Source organism: Pyrgilauda ruficollis, unplaced genomic scaffold (assembly GCF_017590135.1).
Source record: "Pyrgilauda ruficollis isolate IOZ18807 unplaced genomic scaffold, ASM1759013v1 scaffold206, whole genome shotgun sequence".
NCBI lineage: Eukaryota > Metazoa > Chordata > Aves > Passeriformes > Passeridae > Pyrgilauda > Pyrgilauda ruficollis.
Window position 1 is genome coordinate 93,805 of NW_024519874.1, and position 23,967 is coordinate 117,771.

Here is a 23,967-nt window from a genome sequence, read left to right on the forward strand (position 1 = left end):
TGTAGTGAACAAGAGGATGGGTATTTGATGAGAGTACAGTGGTTTATATCTACCTGAATTCAGGATAGATGCTGTGCTCTTGGATCTCTTGTTTTTATGTCCCCTTATGAATAGAGAATGATATAATCAAGGCTGTGAACAAGCCAAGAAATCCATTTTAATTTATTGTTTGATTCAAGCTGAAAAGAAAAATATTTGATGTTTTTTTCTTGCTAGCCATACAGCCTGTGCATATTACTGCAGTCAAGTGAGTGATAATCCATTCTGCAGTTAAGACTTTAAAAGAATTTCTATTATAACCCTGTTTTCTTCTGGCTGTGTAACTGCTTGAAATGTTCATTTCTTAAGCTGAAATCTTCTGTGATTTGTTGCTGCCCAAAGGTGAGTTTTATAAAAAAGCTATAGTCACACTTCACAGCTTGGAACAACAGAGGTGAAATACATTTTCCTTAATTCTGTGTTTTTCTTAATGTTGATTCTAAAGGCTCCTGACTGTTTTTTGGGTTAACACATGTAAATTTGAGTCACTACATCACTTATTGGGTGTTAAAATAGCTTGTGTTTCTGCAACATCTGTTTGTGAGTCTGTACTGATGAGGAAGGTAATGAGTGACTAATTTTTCCAGCCCCCCTCCTTCCCACTTGGTTGTATACACAGAAATAACCCCACTTCCTCTCTGGATTAATTTGATCTTCCACTTCAGCCGTGAAGTGGACAAATCTGGCTGGGTAGGCAGAAACTTAACAAATGTGACATTGTTCTTCCGAACTCCTGCAGCACCAGTTTTCTTTTGTCACATTTATTTTGTCAGTCTGGCAAGCAAGCCCTGTTGAACAAGTGGAGAGCGTAGGACTGTCTGTTCATCTTTATCTCTGTTTTTTTTTTCTGACATTGACTCTTTCTTTTATTCTTGAGTGATTTAGGCCCTCTCTTTCTTTTTAAATCTCATGAGCTTCCTGTGGGCCCTCTTCTTGAGCTCCTCCAGGTCCCTCTGGAAAAAATCCTGTCCCTCTGTTCTGTCAACCACACACTCAACTCGATGTCCCCTGGTGGAAGGGACCTTAAAACTTAACACATTCCAGCGCTGCCATGGCAGGGACACCTCCCACTGTCCCAGGCTGCTCCAGCCCCAGTGTCCAACCTGGCCTTGGGCACTGCCAGGGATCCAGGGGCAGCCACAGCTGCTCTGGGCACCCTGTGCCAGGGCCTCACACCCTGCCAGGGAACAATTCCTAATTCCCAAGATCCCATCCACCCCTGCCCTCTGGCAGTGGGAGCCATTCCCTGTGTGCTGTCCCTGCAGGCCTTGTCCCCAGTCCCTCTGCAGCTCTCCTGGAGCCCCTGCAGGCCCTGCCAGGGGCTCTGAGCTCTGCCTGGAGCCTTCCCTTCTCCAGGGAACATTCCCAGCTCTCCAGCCTGGCTCCAGAGCAGAGGGGCTCCAGCCCTGCAGCAGCTCCGGGGCCTCCTCTGGGCTCTCTGCAGCAGCTCCACGTCCTCGTGCTGTTGGCCCCAGGGCTGGGGCAGCTCTGCAGGTGGGCTCTCACCTGAGGGGCACAGGGACAGTGTCCCCTCCTTCAACACAAATCCTCTCAGAAAAATAGGAAAATCCTCCAAAAAACGACCCTCTGTGTTCAGTGCCATCAATCCTGATTGAAGTTGAGATCAGTGGTGAGTTTGATTAGTGCTTCCCATGATTTAGTCACCGATGAGCCAGCATTTTGTGCAGGTATTAACCTGTAGGGCTCCATTTTCAGAAGCTGTATAGATTTCCTTAAAATAGAATTTTTATTTGTGAGCAGAGATGCTGCCCAGTGTGAAAGACTTCTTTGTGTTTCTATAAAAACAGAGTTACTACAAAATATTGGAGTCTTCCCAAGCTGACTATGTTCAAAAGGTAAGTGTGGAAACTTGAGAATCCCTAGGGAAAGAATTGGTGGTTTGAAGATACACTGCTTTGGAAAGAGGCTCTCATAGGTATATTTCTCCTATAAATTGGCAAAGCAAATGGAAAGATGAGAATGAAATTGCAGGTGGAATTGAACAATGTGGAATGTAATTGTTAATCAGCTCATTAGGAAAAGTAGTTAGATACTATCCTCACCCTCAGAGTGTTCTTCAGCTTGGATTTATGGAGTGTTTTGCCTTTGCCAGGTACTTAGCAGTCTCATTAATAGATACATTTTTATTTCTGAAGGACTATTCTCAAAGACAGCCGATTTTTCCGCTACTTGCACACAGCTGTGATAGTGAGTGGGACCATGCTGGTGTTTGGAGGAAACACTCACAATGACACCTCCATGAGCCATGGAGCCAAATGCTTTTCTTCGGATTTCATGGCCTATGATATTGGTAAGTTCTTGCAGAAATAATAACAACCCCCCAAATACTTGGCTGTTCCCAGGGAGCTGTCCTCAGTTTGTCTCCAGAATGCTGGTTTATGGTGGGTACGTTATCCCAAATGCTGCTGCGCACAGGGATCTGCAATCAGGAGAAGCTCATAACCTTGCTACAGAATTCCAAGCACATGAGGTGCAGTGATTTCCAATTACAGACAGCAGCAATTCCTTTGTTGACAGTTTGTACACAGCCTTGGGCATTAAAAATTAGGTTTTAAACTGCGTATTGTTACAGAATCATAAAACCACAGAGTCATTGAGGTTGGAAAAAAACTTTAAGGTCACCAAGTCCAACTGGTAGCCCAGCATCACCACCATTTTCACCACCAAGCCATGTCCTCAAGTGCCACATCCACATGTTTTTGAACACTTCCAGAGATGGTGACTCCATCACTGCCCTAAGCAGCTTGTTCCAGTGTTTTGCAACCCTTTGCATGAAAAAAATACTTCCCAATATCGAATCTGCATCTTCCCTTGCCCAGCTTGAGGCTGTTTCCTGTCCTGCTATCTCAGCCATAAATCTGTTCTGATATTTTGAGTGTGTTTTAATCTATTATTGATAAAAAATTCAAGTTCTTAGGACAGTTACAAGCACTAGACCCTGGTGAAACTCCCTGTACAGTGCACTGCTTTATTCAATCATAAAGCCAAATTATTAGGTTGGACTTGCTGAGTTCGAGTAGCCAGGAGAGGGCAGCATTTATTTGTGGATTTGGATTCCAGAGACTGTGAGTTTAAGAAGAGCAAGGAAAGAAGAGGTGAAATTACATAAAAGAAGGTACATACACACGCAGATAATTCACACTGGGGAAAAATGCCACTCTGTACTCTGACATTCACCTTCTGCTCTCAGAATGCCCTAAACGTGGCTTCCCTGAAATAATCCTGTAAACCTGAAATATCCAAGTGAATGTCCACCAAGATCTTACTCCTGGTTTATGAGAGGAAAATGCAAGTGAATACTTGGGCCATCAGGGTTTGATGTCCTTGTGCCCTTTTGCTCTCTGTTATAGCAGCCATTCCATTGTGCCTCCTGTGATTTCTAGTTACATCCCTTGGGAATCTTGGTGTGCTCCTAGCTAGCTTTATTTTATTTTTTTTTTTTTTTTTTTAACTTGAGGAGTTAAAATGAGGTATTTGACCAGGTTGGATGGGGCTTGGAGCAGCCTGATCTAGTGGAAAGTAGTTTCTGCCCATGGTTCAGAGCTGAAATGAGATTGTTTTAAGGTACCCATCCAGCCCAGAGTATTTTGTCATTCTGTGGCCGTCATAAACAGTTTGATTTTTTTTTTTTTTTAACTTTGGTAGCAACAGTGATAGATTTTTCTTTCTGCATTCTGTTATCTGCCCTGACCTATTGAACTCTCTGTCAGGTGTAAAACACAAATCGCATTAATTTGACAAAACATGCCAGTATTGATGTTCAAGTTTAGGTAACATGTTACATGACATGAGTGATGTAGTCAGCGTGCCCAGTTGTTACCAGGTATACACTGATGTGTGGAGCTTACATTGGCTTTACCTCACATGATGGGTGAGAGGTGTTCTTCAGTCCCCTCATTCCTTAGAGAAGAGATTCTCAGCCTGAAAAGAGCAGCTCTTTTTTTTTTTTTTTCTTTTTTTTTCAGAAATGAGACCACTTCTCTTTTAATCTCAGGAGCCATTATGCATGATTTCCCTTATCCCATGTGACTAGGAATGCAGTAGGGTGGTGGCTCATCATTTTTGTCACAGCAGAAACACCTTTTCAGTGGTTCTTCATGCATAATCTCTGCAGTAATTAATTACCCTGGTCGTGCTCCTGTTGGTCTCCATGGGAATAAGCCCATATAAACCCCTGTATCTATCCCTCAGTGTTCCCAAGGCATGAGAAAACCAAGTAAGGTCAGTTGATACTGGGAGCCTTCAGTGAAGAGGCTTAATAATTGTCTTTATTCCCTACTTTTATAGTATGCTGTCTGGCTGGTTTACTTATTTTTTACATCTTGTTGATTAGTCATCATGATTGATTAATGGTCACAGTGATGGTTGGAAGACTGGGGAGAAGTGGAATTAAACCCAGTCTGAAACAAATGCTTCAAACCCAGGTCTTCTCCTTAACCTTTGTCATTAAAGCTTATTTTGGTAGTAATTAATTTTATTTACATCATCAATTTTTTCTGATTTTCCCTCCTCAAATTTCCAAGTAATCAGTGCACATGCACCGAGTATTGGGAGGACATAAAACCTTTTTTCTCTGTAGGGCAATGCTAACAGCTTGCACTGAGATGTGTGCTGGGGGGTGAGCAGTAAAAATTCTTGAATGCTTCTTGTCCTTTATTCTCTACTTGACCAGCTTGGGGCATATTCAGTCCAAATTGTCCAGGTACTGCCTAGTTTGGGAAGGCTTCAGGATAACAGTCCAGCTGTGTGCATGTGTTATTCCCCATTCTCAGGACAAGCCTTTGGATTGTTGACAATCGGGTTACCGGGTGAGCACTTGGGCAGAGCTGTCTCTCAGTATTTTCCCTATTTTCTGCAAACTGAAATGGCCAGTTAGCTCTTCCTATCTCCAAAATTGGTCTCTCTGGCCTTTGTCAAAGTTTCCTGCTCTGCAGCAGCTTTGTGTGGAAAAATGCCTCACTTAATCCTCCACCTGCTACTTATGTAAAGGTGCTGCTTTTAAATTAATCTTTTCTCCCCACAGAAGAGAAACTGAAACTCTTCTGTTTACCCCATGAAAATTCTGATGACAAGCAGAGGGAGAGGCTGGATGTTTTTGTAGCTGATATGTTCTGTTTGAACAGTGTGTTTAATAAATCCCAGCATTGTAAGTTTTAGGTTAAGTCAGGAAGGAGAAAATTCTTTGTAGTCTCAGAACTACTTGGTTTCTCCAATATTTGATCTCTGGTTAAAAATGGCAAAGAAGCTTAGAAAACAATATTCCAGGCGTTCTATTAATCTAGAAAAACATGTTTCTTGGCCTCACATAACACACAACTTGATGGCTAAAAATTTGCAAATTGCTGCCAAATTTTTCTGAAGTCTTCCATTAAAAATTGGAACTGTCATGCTTGGCTTGGGGGCAGTGCTGGGCTAGGTGAAATTCTTTGAAAATGGAGCAAATGGCATGTAAAAATAAATTCCAAATCACGATTTATCAAAGTACTAAATCTGTGTGTTCTGTCTTTTCTTTATCAGCATTCTTGAACAAAATTGCTCTGCATCTGTTGTTTTATCCAACAATTCTTCAATTCAATTTACTAAAAAATTAAACCTTTGTTTTTCTTTGCCCTTTCAGTTTATGCATGGACTAGTTTGGTTTGTGGGCTTTTTTTTTTTTTTTTCCAGAGTGTCAGTCCACTATGCAATGGTTTAATCTCATATTAAAGAGTCTTAGGAGTATTTGAGGGCCCTGTAGATCTTTACAGAAGATTGACTTTTCTGTCTTAATTGCATAAATTGCATTCAAGTGCCTCTGGGATATTGGCCCCCAAGGTGATCCATTCCCTTTATGAAGTTTAAGTGTTATGAATTGGACTGACTTTTCCTACTTCTGTTCCTTTGCTCAGTGGGTTAGATGATTCTTAATTTGTTTTTTTCTCCCTTGCTGCCCAAAGAAAAAAATTACCTGAGAAACCAAGTAAAAAATGAAGCAGAACTTATAAATTTTATGCTAATAGAAAAAAATGGAATAATCTAACATTGTATTAAAAGAGAAAAACAGCCACAAATCTGGAAGCTATGATGAGTAAAAAATATTTTTAAAAACATGGATATCTGCCCTCTAGGAACATAATGTCAATTGAAAAAGTAAAAAAAGATAAGCCTCTGTTCTCAGTGATACTGGTTTGGGGCAAAACTGCAAATAATTAATGTATAAACAGATAAAACCAGAACTTGTTACATGGTAAAAAATCCTGCTAGTAAAGGAGGAAAAACAGCTTCTTCTTGTCCTGTTCCCTGGAGCAGAGCCCGACCCCCCGGCTGTCCCCTCCTGGCAGGAGCTGTGCAGAGCCACAGTGTCCCCCTGAGCCTCCTGTGCTCAGCCTTTGCTGAAGGATCTCGGGTACCTGGGGATCTCTCAGGAGGAAACTGCTGTGTGAGTTGTCTTGTTCATTGTCCAGAGAAACATTTCTGAAATTGTTTCTGTCACTTGCAGCCTGTGATCGATGGTCTGTGTTGCCTCGCCCAGCTCTGCACCACGATGTCAACAGGTTTGGGCACTCTGCTGTGCTGTACAACAGGTAAGGGCGCAGGTGTTCTGGGGCTTTGGGCACTCTCCTCTGCTGTACAACAGGTAAGGGCACAGGTGTTCTGTAGGGAATGGGCACAAGTAGATGAGGAACTGCAGCATGGGCTGAGGGTTTGACACAAACCTCCTTGTCCATGGAGCTTTGGGCTGCCCCATCCCTGGAAGGGTCCCAGGCCAGGTTGGATGGGGTTTGGAGCAGCCTGGTCTAGTGGAAGGTGTCCCTGCCCATGGCAGGGAGTGGAATGAGGTGGGATTTAAGGTTCCTTCCCACCCAAACCATCCGTGAATCTCTGAAAGTTTTCAGGTCTTCACTCTTGTAATGTCTTCAGTATTCACCTGTTCCCATCAGCCCTTCTTTACTGGGCTAAACTGTCTCAGCTCACTTAGTTTTTTCAATAATTAGATTTTTTGTCATTATTTTTATATATGTTTCTATTTTTTAGTTACTTAATTGTGCATTTCAATGTATTTCACACTTCTTTCTTATCTGCACTGACAGCATTTATTTCCAAGTCTGAATTTCCCTCATGCTTTCTAAAATTTGGCCATGTTTCACTTTACCCACCTTATCCTATGAGGCTGCTCTTCCCCAGGCACATGGTGTTCAGTATTTGGGTGAAATCTTAGGCTTAACTAAGTCTAAGTCAGGGATATCACTACAGTCTGTAAGGTGAGATTTTCAGCCAAAATCTCACCTTACAGACTGTAGTGATATCCCTGCTTCCAGATGAACAGCTGTTACTAGATCAGTGCAACCAAGTTTGAGAAATCTATTTCATAGGAATTCTAAAATAGAATGAAAATCATAATAAAAATACTTATGATTCAACCAGAACTTCTCTTTTCAGCTGCCTTGGCCCTTCTTCACTGTATTTTTAAAGGTGCATTGACAGACACCGATGCACAGAGAATTTTTGTGTGACATTTTTGTGTAACTGTTAAAATTTAATGTTTTGTTTGATGCAGCTGGGATACTGAAGGAGGTTTGAAATCCCCCACTCCTCTCCATACAAAATATTATTTGTTTGTGGGTTGTTTTGGGTTTTTTAGTTGACACAATGACTCTGCTCAGTTGTTGCCAGCCATGCAAAGTGTGGTTTTCTTACAGAGGAGCAGAGAGGGTGGCAGCAACAAATTGTTTTGTCATAGTTTCTGAACTCCTATTTAATGCTATGGTACCATCTCCCCAATTTGTGGCCTTCCTCCATGTCTTGCCAGTGTAGATTACAGGAGGATCACACATTTTTACAGCATTTTATGTGTCATCATCTTGATCAGGTCCCTTCAAAGTTTTGATTGGAGGGGAAGATTGGTTGATGACCTTGAATAGCTTTGACTTTGTGTTGAGTCTCGCTGGCTTCTCTGAAACAGTGAAATTTGTCTGACCTTTTCTTTAGTACCTCCCTTAACCAAGAGCTATTTATTTGGATTTATATATGCTGGCATGTAATAAAACACTTCTCTCAGACCCTTAAATCCCATTTACTGGAGCAGTGCTCTGTCCATGAAACAGCTGTGAGTTTTTCTCTCTTTGCTTCCATGTTGTCCAGCACCATGTATGTGTTTGGAGGCTTCAACAGCCTCCTCCTGAGCGACATCCTGAAGTTCACACCTGAGAGATGTGAGGCTTTTGGCAACAAGACGTCCTGCTTGGGGGCTGGCCCCGGTGTCAGATGTGTGTGGGCTCCCCACCCTCCCCGCTGCATTCCCTGGGAAAATGCAACACTGGACCAGCAGCAAAAGGTCTTTGAAGACTGTCCTCCCAAGCCAGGTATGTGTCCCCTTCTTTCTGTTCCCTTTTCTGAAAGGTGTGCAGGCTTTTTCCCCTTCCAAATTCCTCCCATGTTAACTGTGTGCCATTCCAAGGTCAGGTTTTACACGGGGGGATGTGGTTGGGCTTCCATGTGTCCTGGGAGCCCTTCCTCTGGCCAAGGGTCAAGGAGACATGTTTCTATCTCCTGCTTCTGAAGCTGCTTGTTCATGAGATTTTTTTCCTACCCTGCTTCTTGGACTTACTTTTCTATCCCTAACAAGCATCCCTATCCAGGGACCAGACCTGGACCATCATTCTGTAAATGTTTACTCCAAGAACTGACCTTGTGAGAGCCAAGAATTGGCTGAAGAGCACCAAGGGGCAAAGAAGGGCATCTGGATCTGGTGGAGTTATCCTGTACTCTTCAAAAGAGACAGCAGGAATACTGCTTTAGGAAAAGTTACTTTGTTTTTTTGGCAGGAGGCTGGTACCAGATGATCTTTAAGGTCCCTTCCAACCCCCAAACCATTCTGGGATTCTGTGATTCTATGTATAGAGGCAGATAAAATGAATTTAATGTTTTAAGGTCTGATTCCTGTGTTTCCCCTTAGGATAATTTTAAACAACTTTATCCTGATACATTCATTATACAGCCCTTGATTCTGTAACAGATATGCAGCCTTTAATTATTTAATAGAAACTGATGTAAGGGGACATTGCCTTGCTGGGCTCCCAATGCACAGTAAATTTTCACAAAACACAGGCAATAAATAATTAGAAAGATGAATGAAAACTTCAAGCTTCACATGAAAATGCTCCACTTGGAAGCCAGGCTTGCAGGACGAGGGGCCTGTGCTGGGGGATGGCCACTGTCCCTATGGATATCCTCTGGCATCCTTTCCCTGGGCATTAACGTGTCTTAGTTCATGTGCTTCCATGTCTTGGTGCATTATTTTCTGGTGGTGTGTTTTAGGGCTCCTTGGGCACTAAAAATGATATGCTGCTGTAAATAAAAGCAATTTTCTATCAGTTCAAACACATGAAAGTACCTGATTTTAGTTGCTAACAGAAAATCTACAGGCACTGCTATTTGGTTGTGTCTTTTGCTGTAAATAATCAAGTTCTTAGAGCTCTGTCAGGAAATGCCTGTTTTTGGTCATGCAGGTTTTTTTCTTTAATAGCTGTAGACAGTGAAAAATGTGATCAGATTACAGACTGCTACAGCTGCACAGCCAACACAAACAGCTGTCAGTGGTGTTCTGACCAGTGTATCCCAGCACACAACAACTGCACAGAGGAACAGGTAATGGCTCTTAACACTTCCCTAGTTTAAATTTACCCTTTGGAATAGCAAATGTCCATGTTTCCATCTGTCAGTGTCATGATCCCTGTTTTGTTATTCCCAGTGCATATCTAGCTCAAAAGTGCTACATGTTTGGATTTTTTCAATTTGATCCAAGGGTTTTGCATGGTATTTTACAATTAATTTAGGAGGATGGCTGTGGGCAGGTGAAGAGGTGGAGGTTTCACCGTGGTATGATTATTCATTAATCACATTTTGGGTTTGATATCAATAGGGCTTTCCTTAGAAAAAACAAAATAGCCCTCTTGTAAAAGCTTTAGTACAGAAAACATGTCAGGTGGTGCTTTGGGGGAATAATTTGGATAACCAGTCCAGCCTGTACCGAGTTTCACAGCTTTTGGATATATAAATTGCTTTGTAGAGCTGGACTGTGATATTTAGTGTTGTAATCATGGCTGTTATAAACCCACATGGCTGGATATCAGAAAAAGTCTCACCTGTGCTATTTATTTTAGGTTCCTGTTACTCTCTATGACAATTGTCCTAAGGATAATCCTGCCTATTACTGTAACAAAAAGACAAGTTGTAAAAGCTGTGCCATGGATCAAAACTGTCAATGGGAACCTAGGAATCAGGAGTGCATTGCTTTGCCAGGTAGGTACTGGTGGCATAAACCAAATTCACCTACTCCAAAAGTTGTTGCAATTTTTTAAAAATTTTTGTTGGTTTTAACCCTAAATCTGTATTTTTAGTGTTAAGATGGAGCAAATGGTGTTGTTTAATCATAACAGCTTTGGTATGAAATTTAATTTGTAGTAAATCCAGCAAGTCTGCTGGAATACTTTTCATTCCCAGTTGTCTGAAGAGGACTATGATCACTCGTATAATTATTAGGCTGTATGTCATCTCTCCCTTTTCATGTGATAAAAGGTGTTGATAATAGGCTTCTGCAAGATATTAGATTTAATAATGCACGCTATTTAATTTGGGAGCTAAAATTGTGCAAAACCATTATGGCACATACTGGACCAATGAGGCAAGTAAGACCTGAAGTGTTTAAGGAGAATTCTCCTATTAGAGTGTTTCCAGTGGAGCTCACAGGAGTTGGTTATTAGGTCTCTTGCAGTAATATTTTTTTTTTTTTAATCCCAGTGACTGGGAGAAAAATACAGGATTTTCAGTGATTAACATTTGTAGGTAATAAAATAGAGAGAAAGGGGAGAAAACCCATTAGACAGGACATTTTAATGGACATAGAAGGCCTTCCCCTAGGAACGGGTAGGTCTGGACATGTCCAGGTCTGTTGTTTGCCAGTCTGCAACAGTTTAAAATTGAAGAAACTTTGAAGAAGAGCAATGAAAATGAGAAAAAAACATCTTTTAGTGTGATAGATAAAGAGCTTGATCTGTCTTATTTGATGTAGAAAAGGGAATGATCTGATCATATGTGTAAAAAGCTCATCTGAAAAATTGACACCTGAGAGCTTTTCCATCTGTAAGTCTGAATTTACATTGGAAATGCCCATCAGGGTTTTTTCGGTAAGGGAAATAATTAATCACAAAGTGTAAGGAGTTCTTCAGTAGTGGGGTTGTGCTCCAGTTGAAGTAGGGATTAATCCTGGAAGTTGGTGCTGTGGACAGGATTAGCACAACAACCCTCTCCTGCCAAAAGGTCCCCTGATAACTGTGGATGAGTGGGTGGCTTCAAGACATCAACAAAATGCAAATTTGGGGTTTTTTCCCTCTTTCTCATGCAACAATTTTATTATTCGACATTGTAATAAGCGCTTTGATTATGTACAAATGCTGATGTCAGACTTCAGCTCCCCTAAACAGATTTCCTTCTCCAATATTGTTATGTATCAACACTTCTCAGCACACCTCTAGGTCATACTGGCTTGGAATGGGGCTGTGTGTATTTCTTAGTGGCAGCGTTCATAGCATCATTAAGCCTGGAAAATACCTCCGAGATCATCACCATCAACCTCTGTCCCAGCCTCACCATGGCCCTAAGCCACAGCACTAAGGGCCATGTCTGCTCATTTTCTGAGCACCTCCAGGGGTGGGGACTTCTCCACTGACCTGGGCAGCCCCTTCCAATGCTTGGCAACTCCTTCAGGGAAGAAATTTTTCCTATTACACGACCTAAACCTCTCCTAGCACAACTTAAGGGCGTTTCCCCTCCTCCCTGGGAGCAGAGCCCGACCCCCCGGCTGTCCCCTCCTGGCAGGAGCTGTGCAGAGCCACAGTGTCCCCCCGAGCCTCCTGTGCTCCAGGCTGAGCCCCCTCAGCCGCTCTTGGTGCTCCAGAGCTTCCTCAACTCTGTTCCTGCCCTGGCTGCTCCAGGCTGAGCCCCTTCCCAGCTCCTCAGGAATTCTCCAGCCCCTTCCCAGCTCCTCAGCAATTCTCCAGCCCCTTCCCAGCTCCCTCAGCAATTCTCCAGCCCCTTCCCAGCTCCCTCAGGAATTCTCCAGCCCTTCCCAACTCTGTTCCTGCCCTGGCCACGCTCCAGCCCCTCCAGGGCTCTCCAGAGCTGCCCCAGCCCTGGAGGTGCCCCGGCAGTGCCAGCACAGGGACAGGCACTGCCCTGGCCCTGCTGCCACCCCAGAGCTGGCACGGCCCAGGGGCCACTGGCCCCTTTCCCACCTGGGCTCCTGTTTTTCAATGGTTGTTTCACTACCTTGATTGTTGGGAAGGTCACCTGCATCTCTGGGTTTAGTTTCTTTCCCTTCCTCGTCCCCCAGAAAATATCTGCGGAACAAACTGGCATTTAGTTGGCAACTCCTGCCTGAAGATCACCAACGCCAAGGAGAACTACGATCATGCCAAACTATCCTGTAGGTCCAACGGTGCTTTACTGGCTTCTCTCACCACCCAGAAAAAGGTGGAATTTGTTCTGAAGGAGCTGCAGAAGATTCAGTCTTCAGTGAGTACTTCTGTTGTCTGTCCCTTGCGTAATAAAGCTGTGGCTGTGGAGAAGTCCTTGCTGGAGTATTGTGTGCTCTGTACACAATGGAAATGCCTCTTGACCAAAACCAACTGATTTTCTTTTGAAATTCAGTGTACCCTCTGGGTGCTTCTGAGCTGCAATTTTAGAGAATGTAAATGGAAAGGCTAAACATAAACATACACAGTGTCTTAGATCACTTTCTGTGCTGGAATCACACCCGCATTTCCCAGGTGGAATACCGGACTGCAGCAGGAGCCTTCTGGTGACCTGTGCACAGTATTTTGTAAATAAAAGCCCCTTTGGGGCGCTGGAGATGTTTAATGTAAAGTGTTGAGTTATTTACTCCACTCAGAAAAGCAGCTGTTTAAAATGTCACCTTCTCATTCCACAGAGCTGCTTGCTTATTGGGCATTATTTGGGTGTCATTTAGTGGCAGGTGCTTTTCTGTCAGGCCCAGGGAGAAGTGAATTGGAATTTTTCCCTCTTCATGCATCAATGAAATAAATACATATTTTTTCCAGTTCCTGGGAGAAGGAGGGAGATGTTCAAGGCAGGTTGTGTAGGTGGTGCTACAGCCTTAACAAAGAATGGTGCTGTGCATCTCTTCTAAAATCCTGGATTAGCCTGGAAAGCTGCTGTGGCCTGATGGCACATCAGAATAACAACTCCTGGGTCCCAGAGACTACTGTGGAAAGCATTTTCTCTAGGAAAAATGAGGTTGGAGGCAATAGGATTGCTTTTTTTCAATAGAGAACATGCTTCAGTACTTAAGAGAAATATTCCCCTATTAAGAACATTCCCTACCTTGATTCCCTTTGTAATTTTGAAGTTGAGTTTCAACAATTAGTGTTTTAGAGAGGAGTCAATATAGCCAAGGAAAGGTAGGGTGCAGTTTAAGCAAGATTGTTCATTAAGTCTTTTGTAAAACAGGAAGCCAGGCCTGGGATACTGTAAAAAATACATGATTCTGACAGCTCCAGGTGTTTCTGGATATTCCAGTAGCTGAGTGTAGAGTAAATTCCTAAAGAAACATGGTAACCCTTCCCTCATAGTGTTTAAATCTTTACGCTGTATAAAAAAGAATTGATAATTTACAGGGTTCTTTTTCCACCTACAGAGTCCTTTGAAAAGTGAGCCTAAAGAGACTAGGAGCCTGTTTTAATGGATATTAGAATAGAATGCATATAAGGTGGGAAAGTGTATCCTGAGCTGATCCCAGCATGGGCAGCAGGGGAGGGAGGACTCTGTCCCTGTGCCCCTCAGGTGAGAGCCCACCTGCAGAGCTGCCCCAGCCCTGGGGCCAACAGCACGAGGACGTGGAGCTGCTGCAGAGAGCCCAGAGGAGGCCCCGGAGCTGCTGCAGGGCTGGAGCCCCTCTGCTCTGGAGCCAGGCTGGAGAGCTGGGAATGTTCCCTGGAGAAGGGAAGGCTCCAGGCAGAGCTCAGAGCCCCTGGCAGGGCCTGGAGGGGCTCCAGGAGAGCTGCAGAGGGACTGGGGACAAGGCCTGCAGGGACAGCACACAGGGAATGGCTCCCACTGGCACAGGGGAGATTGGGCTGGGATCTTGGCAAGGAATTCCTGGCTGGGAGGGTGGGCAGGGGCTGGGCTGGAATTCCCAGAGCAGCTGTGGCTGCCCCTGGATCCCTGGCAGTGCCCAAGGTCAGGTTGGACACTGGGGCTTGGATCACTGGTGGCTGTGCTGGGGGAGGCTCTGCTTTGCAGTTGCTCCTTTTTCAAGTAAACTCTTATGTAGATGTGTAGTAATAACAAGAAAATATGTTGGTGTTAGCATGATATGCTTTGTAACCCTGTTGCTGTTGGAAGCTGCAGCTCTAGGGTATAAAAGTGCGTAAAATCAGTTTGAAGTAGGTGATGTTTACTTATTTTAGCAGTAAAACCACATGCTATACCAACAGAGCTCAAATGCTCCTCCCCAAAATCAAAGTGTGCCAAAAAATAAATTGCCCCTAGAAATAGTTGTCTTATAGGATCTTATGAAGTTTGTAGCCAGCAACACTAATTTAGATTTGACCTGCTCCTTTATTTCTAGCCCAAAACTTTGACTCCATGGGTTGGACTGAGGAAAATCAATGTGTCCTATTGGTGCTGGGAAGACATGTCTCCCTTCACCAACACCCTCGTCCAGTGGCTGCCCGATGAACCCAGTGATGCTGGATTTTGTGGATATTTAGCTGAGCCTTCCCAACAGGGACTGAAGGCAGCAACTTGTATCAATGAGGTCAACGGCTCTGTGTGTGAAAGACCAGGTAAAAGCAGCCGTCTGGTTGATTTATATTTCCTAGAAGGTAAAGAGAATGCAATTTATTACATTTTAAACCAGTTGCAGCATCACTTTGCCAAAGAAAAATAGTTCTGAATAAGTGTGTTTTACATGTATTTTATGCAGGAAATAGAAATTTTAAAAATGGCTCAACATTTATGCTGTTAACTGTAAAATATTTGAAGTACGTTATTTTAATTATTTTTTTCTTAATTGCATACCTACACGTGACATTTAGGGTAATTATGGTATGGAGCATTCTCCTGTTTCAAAGAAATAAAAAAATTAATAGTAACTTTCTGATTGAATTCCCCTTTTTCTCCTCCCCTGCTATGTAGCCAGAGGAGGATTTTATCAAAGTTTGAAATTAATTGGCCAAGACACTTTGGAGATACGAGAACTTTGAAAAAAACAAGCTATTTGCTTTTGGGAAAAGTCTTCCAGCTTTATTGAAACTGCATATCTTTTCAGATGGCTTGGTCTGTTAATTCTCCATTGTAGCTGATCATTTCTGAATACCAATTAGTGCCACTTTAAGTATTAGGGAAGTTGGTTGATTAAAAAGAAATTTTAAGTACACTGCACCAGTTGAAATCATTCTTTGCAGAAGAGCAGGATGCAAATCCTGGATGTGGAACCTGAACTCAAAATTCCCTATATTTTCACTTGCAGCACTTGGGTTTAAGCTTTGTGCTGGCTTTTATGGTCTGAGAACAGTCACTTGAAGCAAAACTTAAAGCATTGGCTCAGACTACAAACTGCTGAGTTAGTTCAGTGCTTGATTGATGTCTGGAACTGATCAAATGACTTAAAGCATGTGCCTGAGTGCTCATGTAAAGCAGGGCTCTACCCTGCACTTTGCTGGGGAGGGTGACTAAGGAATGCATCAGCAGAACTGCAGAGAAAAGAGACCACTGCTCCATGCCCACAGCAGCTGTGGCTGCCCCTGCATCCCTGGCAGTGCCCAGGGCCAGGTTGGACGCTGGGGCTGGAGCAGCCTGGGACAGTGGGAGGGCTGGGATGGGACGGGATGGGATGGATGGTCCTTGCGGTCCGTTCCCAGCGGCAGCGCGGCGCGGTTGTTCCTGGCACAGAGCTGATGTTGTCCTCCCGCAGCCAACCACAGCGCCAAGCAGTGCCGCACGCCGTGCGCGCTGCGCGCCGCCTGCGCCGAGTGCACCAGCGGCAGCTCCGAGTGCATGTGGTGCAGCAACATGCAGCAGTGCGTGGACTCCAACGCCTACGTGGCCTCCTTCCCCTACGGGCAGTGCATGGAGTGGTACACCATGAGCAGCTGTCCCCGTGAGTGACCGCGCTGGGCTCGGGGCTGGGGACGGGCTGTGGAGAGCCTGTGGGGTGTGCTGGCCATCCCCGGGATGGAAGGAACGAGGCCAGGCTGGATGGGCCTTGGAGCACCCTGGTCCAGCAGGAGGCTCCTGCTCATGGCAGGGCGTGGAACAGCACGGCCTCTTTCCAGCCCAAAGCATTCTGCAGTTGCCTGATTATCAAATCCAAATTAGGGTTTGCACAAGTGTTGTATTTGAAGTATTGTCTAATTACAGACTGTAGTAGGAATTCCTCCCTCATTTTATAGACATTATTTGCTTTTTTGCCCTTTTTAGGTAGATGAGGGCAAACTGCAAAAGCTTCGTGGCTCTTTGGAATAGTGTGTTTTCCTTTCAAACTGGCGTAAAAAGGCCTAAAAACTTAAAACAAGTGAAGATGTAGAAATTATTTTATTTATGTTGAATTCTTTAGGGGCTGGGTGTGAGCAGGGGCATCATAAGTAGCTCAAAATGGTGCAAAATAAGAGATGAAGAAAATGAATTTAAGGAACACGAAAGTATGAACTTCCCATATTGCCAGAGGTCAAAAGTTGGAGGAAACATCAGGCAGGAGATGAGTAAGCTAAAATAATGGAAAACAAACTTTTTTTTTTCTTTTTGAAGGCAAATATTGTGTATTTAAACATCAAAATAGAAAGTCTGCTTATCTTGCAACACTAAGAATCCAGAAAATATTTTTCAAGACGGTGTGGGGAAAGAAATAGAAAAAATTTTTGTATGTAAAGAGTTTGTCACCCTAAAATCTAATTCCATTAGAGAAAGGAGGGGCTAAAGGGTGGAATTTTATTCTCTTTATTTGTATTCTATGCTTTTTGCCTCAGATAAATACTTGAAATAATAGCATGTGATACTGAAACATGGTAGGAAGAGGCTCCAAGTGACTAAACTCTCTGGTTTTTAGCCTTTGCTTCCAGATGGCTCATTTGATCATCCAATCTATTTTAAATAAATCAGAGATATTTTGTAGAGGGAACATTAACCTCTGGTGTTAGAGGGTGGCGTGTAATGGTTCGAAAAACCTCTGTCTGTGTTGTGCTGTTTTGTAACTCATGACTGTTGGAACCTTTGTTAATAGTTATCTTAGATTCTGGAATAAATATGCTGATAGGAGTGAACATGTTGCTGTGAATATCAGAATAAATATTTCTAGATTTGATGAGATAAATATTTTGATGAGATGAAAATATAGTTATAGAATGCATTCTGCATTTTTTGTTGCCTATGTTTGAGACAGTGATTTATTCCAGAATGTTGTATCTTGGTTTGTTTTTTTGTAGCTGAAAACTGCTCAGGCTACTGCACATGTGCTCAGTGCCTGGAGCAGCCGGGCTGTGGGTGGTGCACGGATCCCAGCAACACCGGCAAGGGCAAGTGCCTTGAGGGCTCTTACCGGGGCCCTGTCAGGATGCCGACCCCATCCACGCCAGGGAAACACAGCTTGGAGCCTGTTCTCAATGTCAGCATGTGTCCTGTGGAGAACAGCTACAACTGGTCCTTTATCCAGTGTCCAGGTAAACGAGCAGTGTTTAATTGTCCAATGTTTCCACTGAGTGCAAGGAGAGAGAGTTTGTAAGACTAAGGTGGTGTCTTGTGTTCCCTCCTGTTAATAGAGGGAGGAGAGGAGCATGGAATATAAGTAGGAATTACACACTTGGAGATGGAAGGAACTGTGAAGCAGCTGAGCCGCACAGGTTTGCTGCATGAAGACATTATTATTTATTACTTGGGAGAAATTTTTCCTTTCCCTACAAATCTTTACTGAGATTTTAACTTCTGTTTCTTTATTTATTTTAAGGCTATTTGAAAGAAATACAGATCTTCCTTTGAAGGTTGACTTAAGTGTTAGTAATGATTAGGATGATTTTTAACTGGTGTTTTTGACACAAAACCAACACTCCCATCCCTGTTCCTTGTAAATCCATCCCACCAGCAGCTTCCAGTCCAATGTGCATGGAATGATTTGCAGTTCAGTTTTCCATGTGTTGCTGTAAATTCCATTTTTTGATATACACCTGTCTTTGGGTCCATGTATCGCTATCAGGAGATACCGAGATACTGAGAGCCTCTCAGGAAGGTTCATTAAATGGTTTCGTTTGTCCTCTGCACAGTGCAGCCTCCTGAGGGTCTCTGTGAGCTGTATTTGAACACCAGTGCTCAGAGTTTTCCTGTTTTGCTGTTTTCCGCAGCCTGTCAGTGTAACGGGCACAGCAGGTGTGTGAACGAGAGCATTTGTGAGAAGTGTGAGAACCTGACCACGGGCAGGCACTGTGAGACCTGCATCTCGGGCTACTACGGGGACCCCACCAACGGGGGCACGTGCCAGCGTAAGTGCTGCCCCAGGGCTCCTGCACTGGGCTCCTCCATGGCTTTCACTCTCTGCTCATTCCTCTGCTGTCCTAACGCTAATTATATCCTGATCATTCATGTTTTCGTTCCTGCGGGCAAGGCTCAGTTCTTGTTTCTTCAAATCAAAGACACTAAAACTGCTGACTGGAATTACTTTCTTTGCACGTAAAGATGATTTTATAGCCTCCTTTCTAAACTTGGAATGACCACAGTGAAAAATGTCTGTATTTTAGCATTTGATGATCCTGTTTTTAAAAGAAACAATGTTGATCCAAATGTCTTGAACAAATTTCTGCTTATCTAACTGGCACCTTCTATTCCATTTGGTTAATGTGTTCTGTGTTTATAGTTAAAATTGTCTGCTTCATAAAGGCTTGCCATGTTTCACTGAGGACTTGGCTGGATATCAGTTGAGGATTAGGAGAACCCTGTTAAAATTGCATTTCAGTTTGTAAAGTGCTTTGGGACTCTTTGGCACAAAGAACCATTTTCAGCTGTGCAAGGTCCAGTTAACAACCTGGGAAAGAGTCTCCCTTGAAAGACCAGTGCATTTAATATTGACAAATATACATGGAAGACTTGGAGTTTTGATCTGCAACCTTGTGGCATAGTTTTGAACTGCTGTGAATTTTTCAGTGCACTGGCATGGGGAGACCAGCTGTAAACCAGAGACCAGCCGTGAGAGGTGCAGATGTGAGGAAAGGTGCTTCTTGCTCCTAAGAGATTTAATTGTAGAGTCATAGAGTTGTTTAGGTTGGAAGGGACCTTAAAACTCATCTCATTCCAATTCTCTGCCATGGCAGGGACACCTCCCACTATCCCAGGTGGATCCCAACCCCAAATGTCCAGCCTGACCTTGGGCACTGCCAGGGATCCAGGGGCAGCCACAGCTGCTCTGGGAATTCCAGCCCAGCCCCTGCTCACCCTCCCAGCCAGGAATTCCTTGCCAAGAGTAACTTAGTGAAGTTCACACAGTCCCATGTCTCTGGTCTGTCCACGTCCCCTTGTGTGCTATCCAGGTACTCTTGGAGGCCACCTAGGTCCGTCTGGATGTTCCCCCTCCCCTGCAGCATGCTGACCTTACCAGTTTGTTGTCACCAGCAAACTTGCTGTGGGTTCCTCAATCCCACTGCCTCTGTCACCAGCAGAGATGTTAAACAGTGCTGGCCCCAGTGAATTATGTTAGTGGAGTATAGTGAGGTGGAATGAGACAGATACAGTGATGGAAAAGGTAGAATAAAAATAACATTGCTCAGAGCAGTGTCAGTACTTCTGTGAAATGAGTGTTGGTGGTTCATGGCCAGCCTGGAAGAATGAAGTGGAGGTGATTAATGAGTGGACATTGAAGACTTTTTATTGCTTCTTCCAAATGTGGCGACAATCCAGTAGAAAATACTTGGATATTAATTTAGGATGTTTACTGGGAGTAGTGCTGACCTTTTGGATGAACATGAGGGTCAGTAGCTGGAGCCTGGAGTCGTGTTTCAAGAGGAGGGAGATGGTGATGGTTGAGGCTATGAAGAACTTCCCAGTGCACAGATGTGAAGAAGGGGGTGAAACACTCACAGGGATACAGCTGCCTCCCTTAGAACAAAGGGATATGGAATTCCAGCACACAGCACAGCGACAGGGGTTCAGCAGAGGGGGTGCATCGCTGACACTTGATTTCACAACGTTGTCTGCCAGATGAAATACTGCTGATACTCATAAACTCATTTCAGGTGAAGATACTTTGAAATGCTCTAAACTTTACTTGAAAGTAATGAATAAATTGAGGCTGTGTTGCCTGAGAAAATACAGAATTCTGCCCTGAGCTTTCAGTTTTAATCACTGGATCACAACGTGCCTGTTGGTAGGTGTCGCTTTTCCATGCGTGTGGAAATGGAGAGTAAGTTCCTTTGGACTCTTGTGCATGGGGATTGTCCCAAAATAGTTTGTTGTTGAGATAATGTATGACAGACTGAAATCATCCAGATGCCTGAAAAAGAAATTAGAAAATCTGTAGAGAGATTGTGTAAATAACAGCATTCATTCCTTATCTGATGGAACCAGTAGCTCATGTCAGAAGTGCTTTGCTCTCAAGTGCTTTGGACCCAGGTTTTTAATTTGCTGTGATTTAACACTGTTTACTGGGAAGGGGAAAGAATGAGGGAAGCAGGAACCTGGGCAGAAAGACTGAGGTGGATTGGGAAAGGGAAAGCAAGAGCAAATCACCCTATCTGATGCAGCCAGGCTGACTTCTGCCTATTAGTCATTTCTGCTTTGTGAAAACCTTTCCAGAGGGGAATTTTTCAGATAAGGATTGGCTGATGGGTAGCAGAGCTAGCTCCTGTTTTCTCCCTTCTCTCAGCTGTGGTCCTTCCATTCTTTCCCATTAATAATGTGCTGATTTCACTCTTTTTGTGCATTTGTGAGCAATACTTAGTGCTGCTCTGTTTTTAGAGCCCAGGGTCACAGCCATGCTGCAGACTAATGTTGTACACTCCAGCCTGACACACAAACATCTGTGTGCTTGCACACTCACTGCCTAGTGTGAGTCCTGGGATCATGGAATGGTTTGGGTTGGAAGGGCTCTAATAGAACATCCTGTTCCACCCCCTGCCATGGCAGGGACACCTCCCACTGCCCCAGGGTGCTCCAAACCCCAATGGGATACCCAATGGGCACTGCCAGGGATCCAGGGGCAGCCACAGCTGCTCTGGGCACCTGTGCCAGGGCTTGCCGAACCTCCCAGGGAACAATTCCTGCCCAATATCCTGTCTAACCCTGCCCTCTTGTATTTCAATGCCTTCAGTCCTGCATATCCCTGTAAGAAGTCCCAACAGAAGATTGTATTACTTGTGTTGAAAATATTTTGTCAAACTGCAGTTATTTCTCTGAAAAAATTGTTTGCATCACATCATATGCCCTGGTGTTGGCAGAGCTAGGCAGATAATACTAAGTGGCAGGTAAATCACTCCTCAGAGGTTGCTTTTAGGAAGTGTCCAAGTAGAGAAGTATTAATCAGAAAGGGCAGGAAATGCAGCACATCAAATGTAAAAATAGCTGCAAGGTGCTTTCTCTTCATTCAGGATTTTTCTGAATTTTCTGGTTAAAGTTTCCCATGAAAATATGCTGGTGGGAGATAAGGAAGTTATTTGCAAGTGAAGGGAAGGCACTATTATGCCTGAAATCAGATTGCAGCTGTGGCAGCACTTCTGAACACATCCCTGCTGCCTTCACTGGTTGCTGCCTTCACCCTGGCCCGTGAGTTGCTGGTGCCATGGACCTGCCTGATGCCCTCTCCCAGGGCTCATGGGGGCCTGCAGGGCAGCTAAAGCACGTGGCATTGAAGAGCAGGGTTGGGCAGGTGGGTGATGGCGTTGCCATTGGGAAGCTGGCCAAGCGTGGGAAGAGCAGTAAGAACCCCCATGACCATCTCTGAGCCCATGACCCGTGGTTTGTGGAGAAAATAGAAGGAACACCAACAGGTGGAAGGTGGTTCATCATCAGGCTGTTACCACGATTCACAGTCAAAAAGCCATTTCCAGTGCTTTTGGGTTTCTGCTCTGTCCTCTGACTCTGGTGGGAAATTGTCCTTTGTAGACTCCAGCGAGCTTGTCTAGAACATTCTATCAATAGTTTGTTTCCAAAGTTTAAAGTTCTCTGAAAAGTCATGAGATGTCTCTGTGCATATTCCAGAAATTTAGTGAATGATCACCAGTTACAGGCTTGTAGGAAAGTGGATAAATTAATAGATTCTGTTGTTTTAAATAGAGATATTTGAGTGTTCAGTCTTCTTGATATGGTAAAGAGCAGAGAGGAAAGAAAAATTCGTGTTATTGCTCAAGATGCTGCAGTCTGCCTTTAAACAATTTGAGGTTAAAAAATCAGGAGAAACTTCATGTATGTTCATATTGAATATTGATCCACTTCACTTTGCTTCCCTTGTGCAAAGCATAAGGAAAGAAGTACAAGACATTCTCAATAGTACTAAGGCTTATTTTTCTTTAAGTGGCACTAATGAAAAGAGTGTTTCCTTCACAGAATACAATTATTTTGTTGAATTTTCATTCAGTCTCCTTGTTCCAACAATAGGTCTTTTTGCTTCTTCCTATTTTGCTCTGTGTTGCTGCTAGGAAACCACTCATCCACATCTGAGAAGCGCAATTAAGTGTCCCTGATACAGTATAGCTTCCATTATGTGCCAACAGAAGGAAGATATCAAAAGGATTCCTAAAATAAGGTCCAAGGCTGGCAGAGATATTCAGGATGGGGACTTGATGTCTAAGAATCTGCTGGTACATTGATTGGCTTGGCTGCTTAATGAGGAGGAATATGTCTTCTTAACAAGGAGGCTCCGGCCTTTAAAGCATCTTGTTCCCAGCAAGCTCAAGGACCATAAACAAGGGATCTTTGCTTTGTGTAGTTTTTTCCTTATATTGTACACTCTGCTGTGCACAGCTCCAGATGGATGCACCTGCATTGGCAGAAGGACTCCTAAATGGCACCTACATGCCAGAAGTTGTTAAATCTGTTCTTGCAGTGATAGTGAACAAGATGTCAAAGTCAACTGGCTGTGTAGGCTTTGTTCTTACTTGTTGCTTTGGTTTTGGGGGTTTTTGTGAATGTTTCTCCTCTACATCTTTGTAAATAAAGGTCTCAAAGTGTGTTAATACAAGCATTTAGCTTAAATCAGGAGCATTTTTATGAAGATCTCCTGTGTGTCCTTGCCGTGCGACCTTGGGTTGGATCTTGAGCAGACCCAGGTGTATGAGGTGGACTGTTTTGGGCATGCCCCAAACCTGAAGTAGTTCAGGGCTGTGCAGGTTTGCTTCAACCACAACTCAATGACATTCGGCACAAAGTTATCCTAAAATATGTTGGGGAATGCACCCCAGCTAGTCCCAGCATGGACATCATCATCTTATCACCAGATGTTTTCTACTGATGCTGTTAATAATGACATTATTTCCTGAGTAGGACTGATGAAACATTATTTTTCCCAAGGCCTGTTTATTTATTTCTGGAAAAAGTCCCTGAAATCCCACAGGTTTTGTTTTATTTTCCCAATTCTTCTCGCAAGAGTTGTGAATTTGGCTGAAATGTGTTAACAAGCCTAAAATTATTTCAAATACTGTCTTTTCCTTCCTAGTTATGGTATCACCCCTGCTGTCTAACAATAGAAGAGGAAACTAAATGAATTTTTGAGGCTAAAAAGCTGAGTCTAATGATGATTTCATACAAAACACCAGTCCTCAGTAGCCTGTGCTTGCTCTGTTTTGACTCATGGTTCTATTTTCATCTGCCTTCTGTAGCACAAAGAAAGCAAAGAGCACCAAGTGGGTTTTCATCTGCACGTTAATTGTTGATGTATCT

The 23,967-nt window shown here is 43.6% G+C and overlaps 1 protein-coding gene across 1 annotated transcript in view; it reads left to right on the forward strand.

Moving 5' to 3' along the window:
- ATRN (attractin) overlaps positions 1 to 23,967 on the forward strand; it is a 145,660-nt gene that overhangs the window by 53,319 nt on the left and 68,374 nt on the right. The window contains exons 10-19 of the mRNA XM_041467326.1: positions 2,196 to 2,350; positions 6,539 to 6,623; positions 8,182 to 8,402; positions 9,566 to 9,687; positions 10,203 to 10,341; positions 12,431 to 12,612; positions 14,687 to 14,903; positions 16,034 to 16,219; positions 17,541 to 17,774; positions 18,450 to 18,587. Of these exons, the coding sequence (XP_041323260.1) occupies positions 2,196 to 2,350; positions 6,539 to 6,623; positions 8,182 to 8,402; positions 9,566 to 9,687; positions 10,203 to 10,341; positions 12,431 to 12,612; positions 14,687 to 14,903; positions 16,034 to 16,219; positions 17,541 to 17,774; positions 18,450 to 18,587 (1,679 nt within the window). The remainder of the gene's footprint in view (positions 1 to 2,195; positions 2,351 to 6,538; positions 6,624 to 8,181; positions 8,403 to 9,565; positions 9,688 to 10,202; positions 10,342 to 12,430; positions 12,613 to 14,686; positions 14,904 to 16,033; positions 16,220 to 17,540; positions 17,775 to 18,449; positions 18,588 to 23,967) is intronic.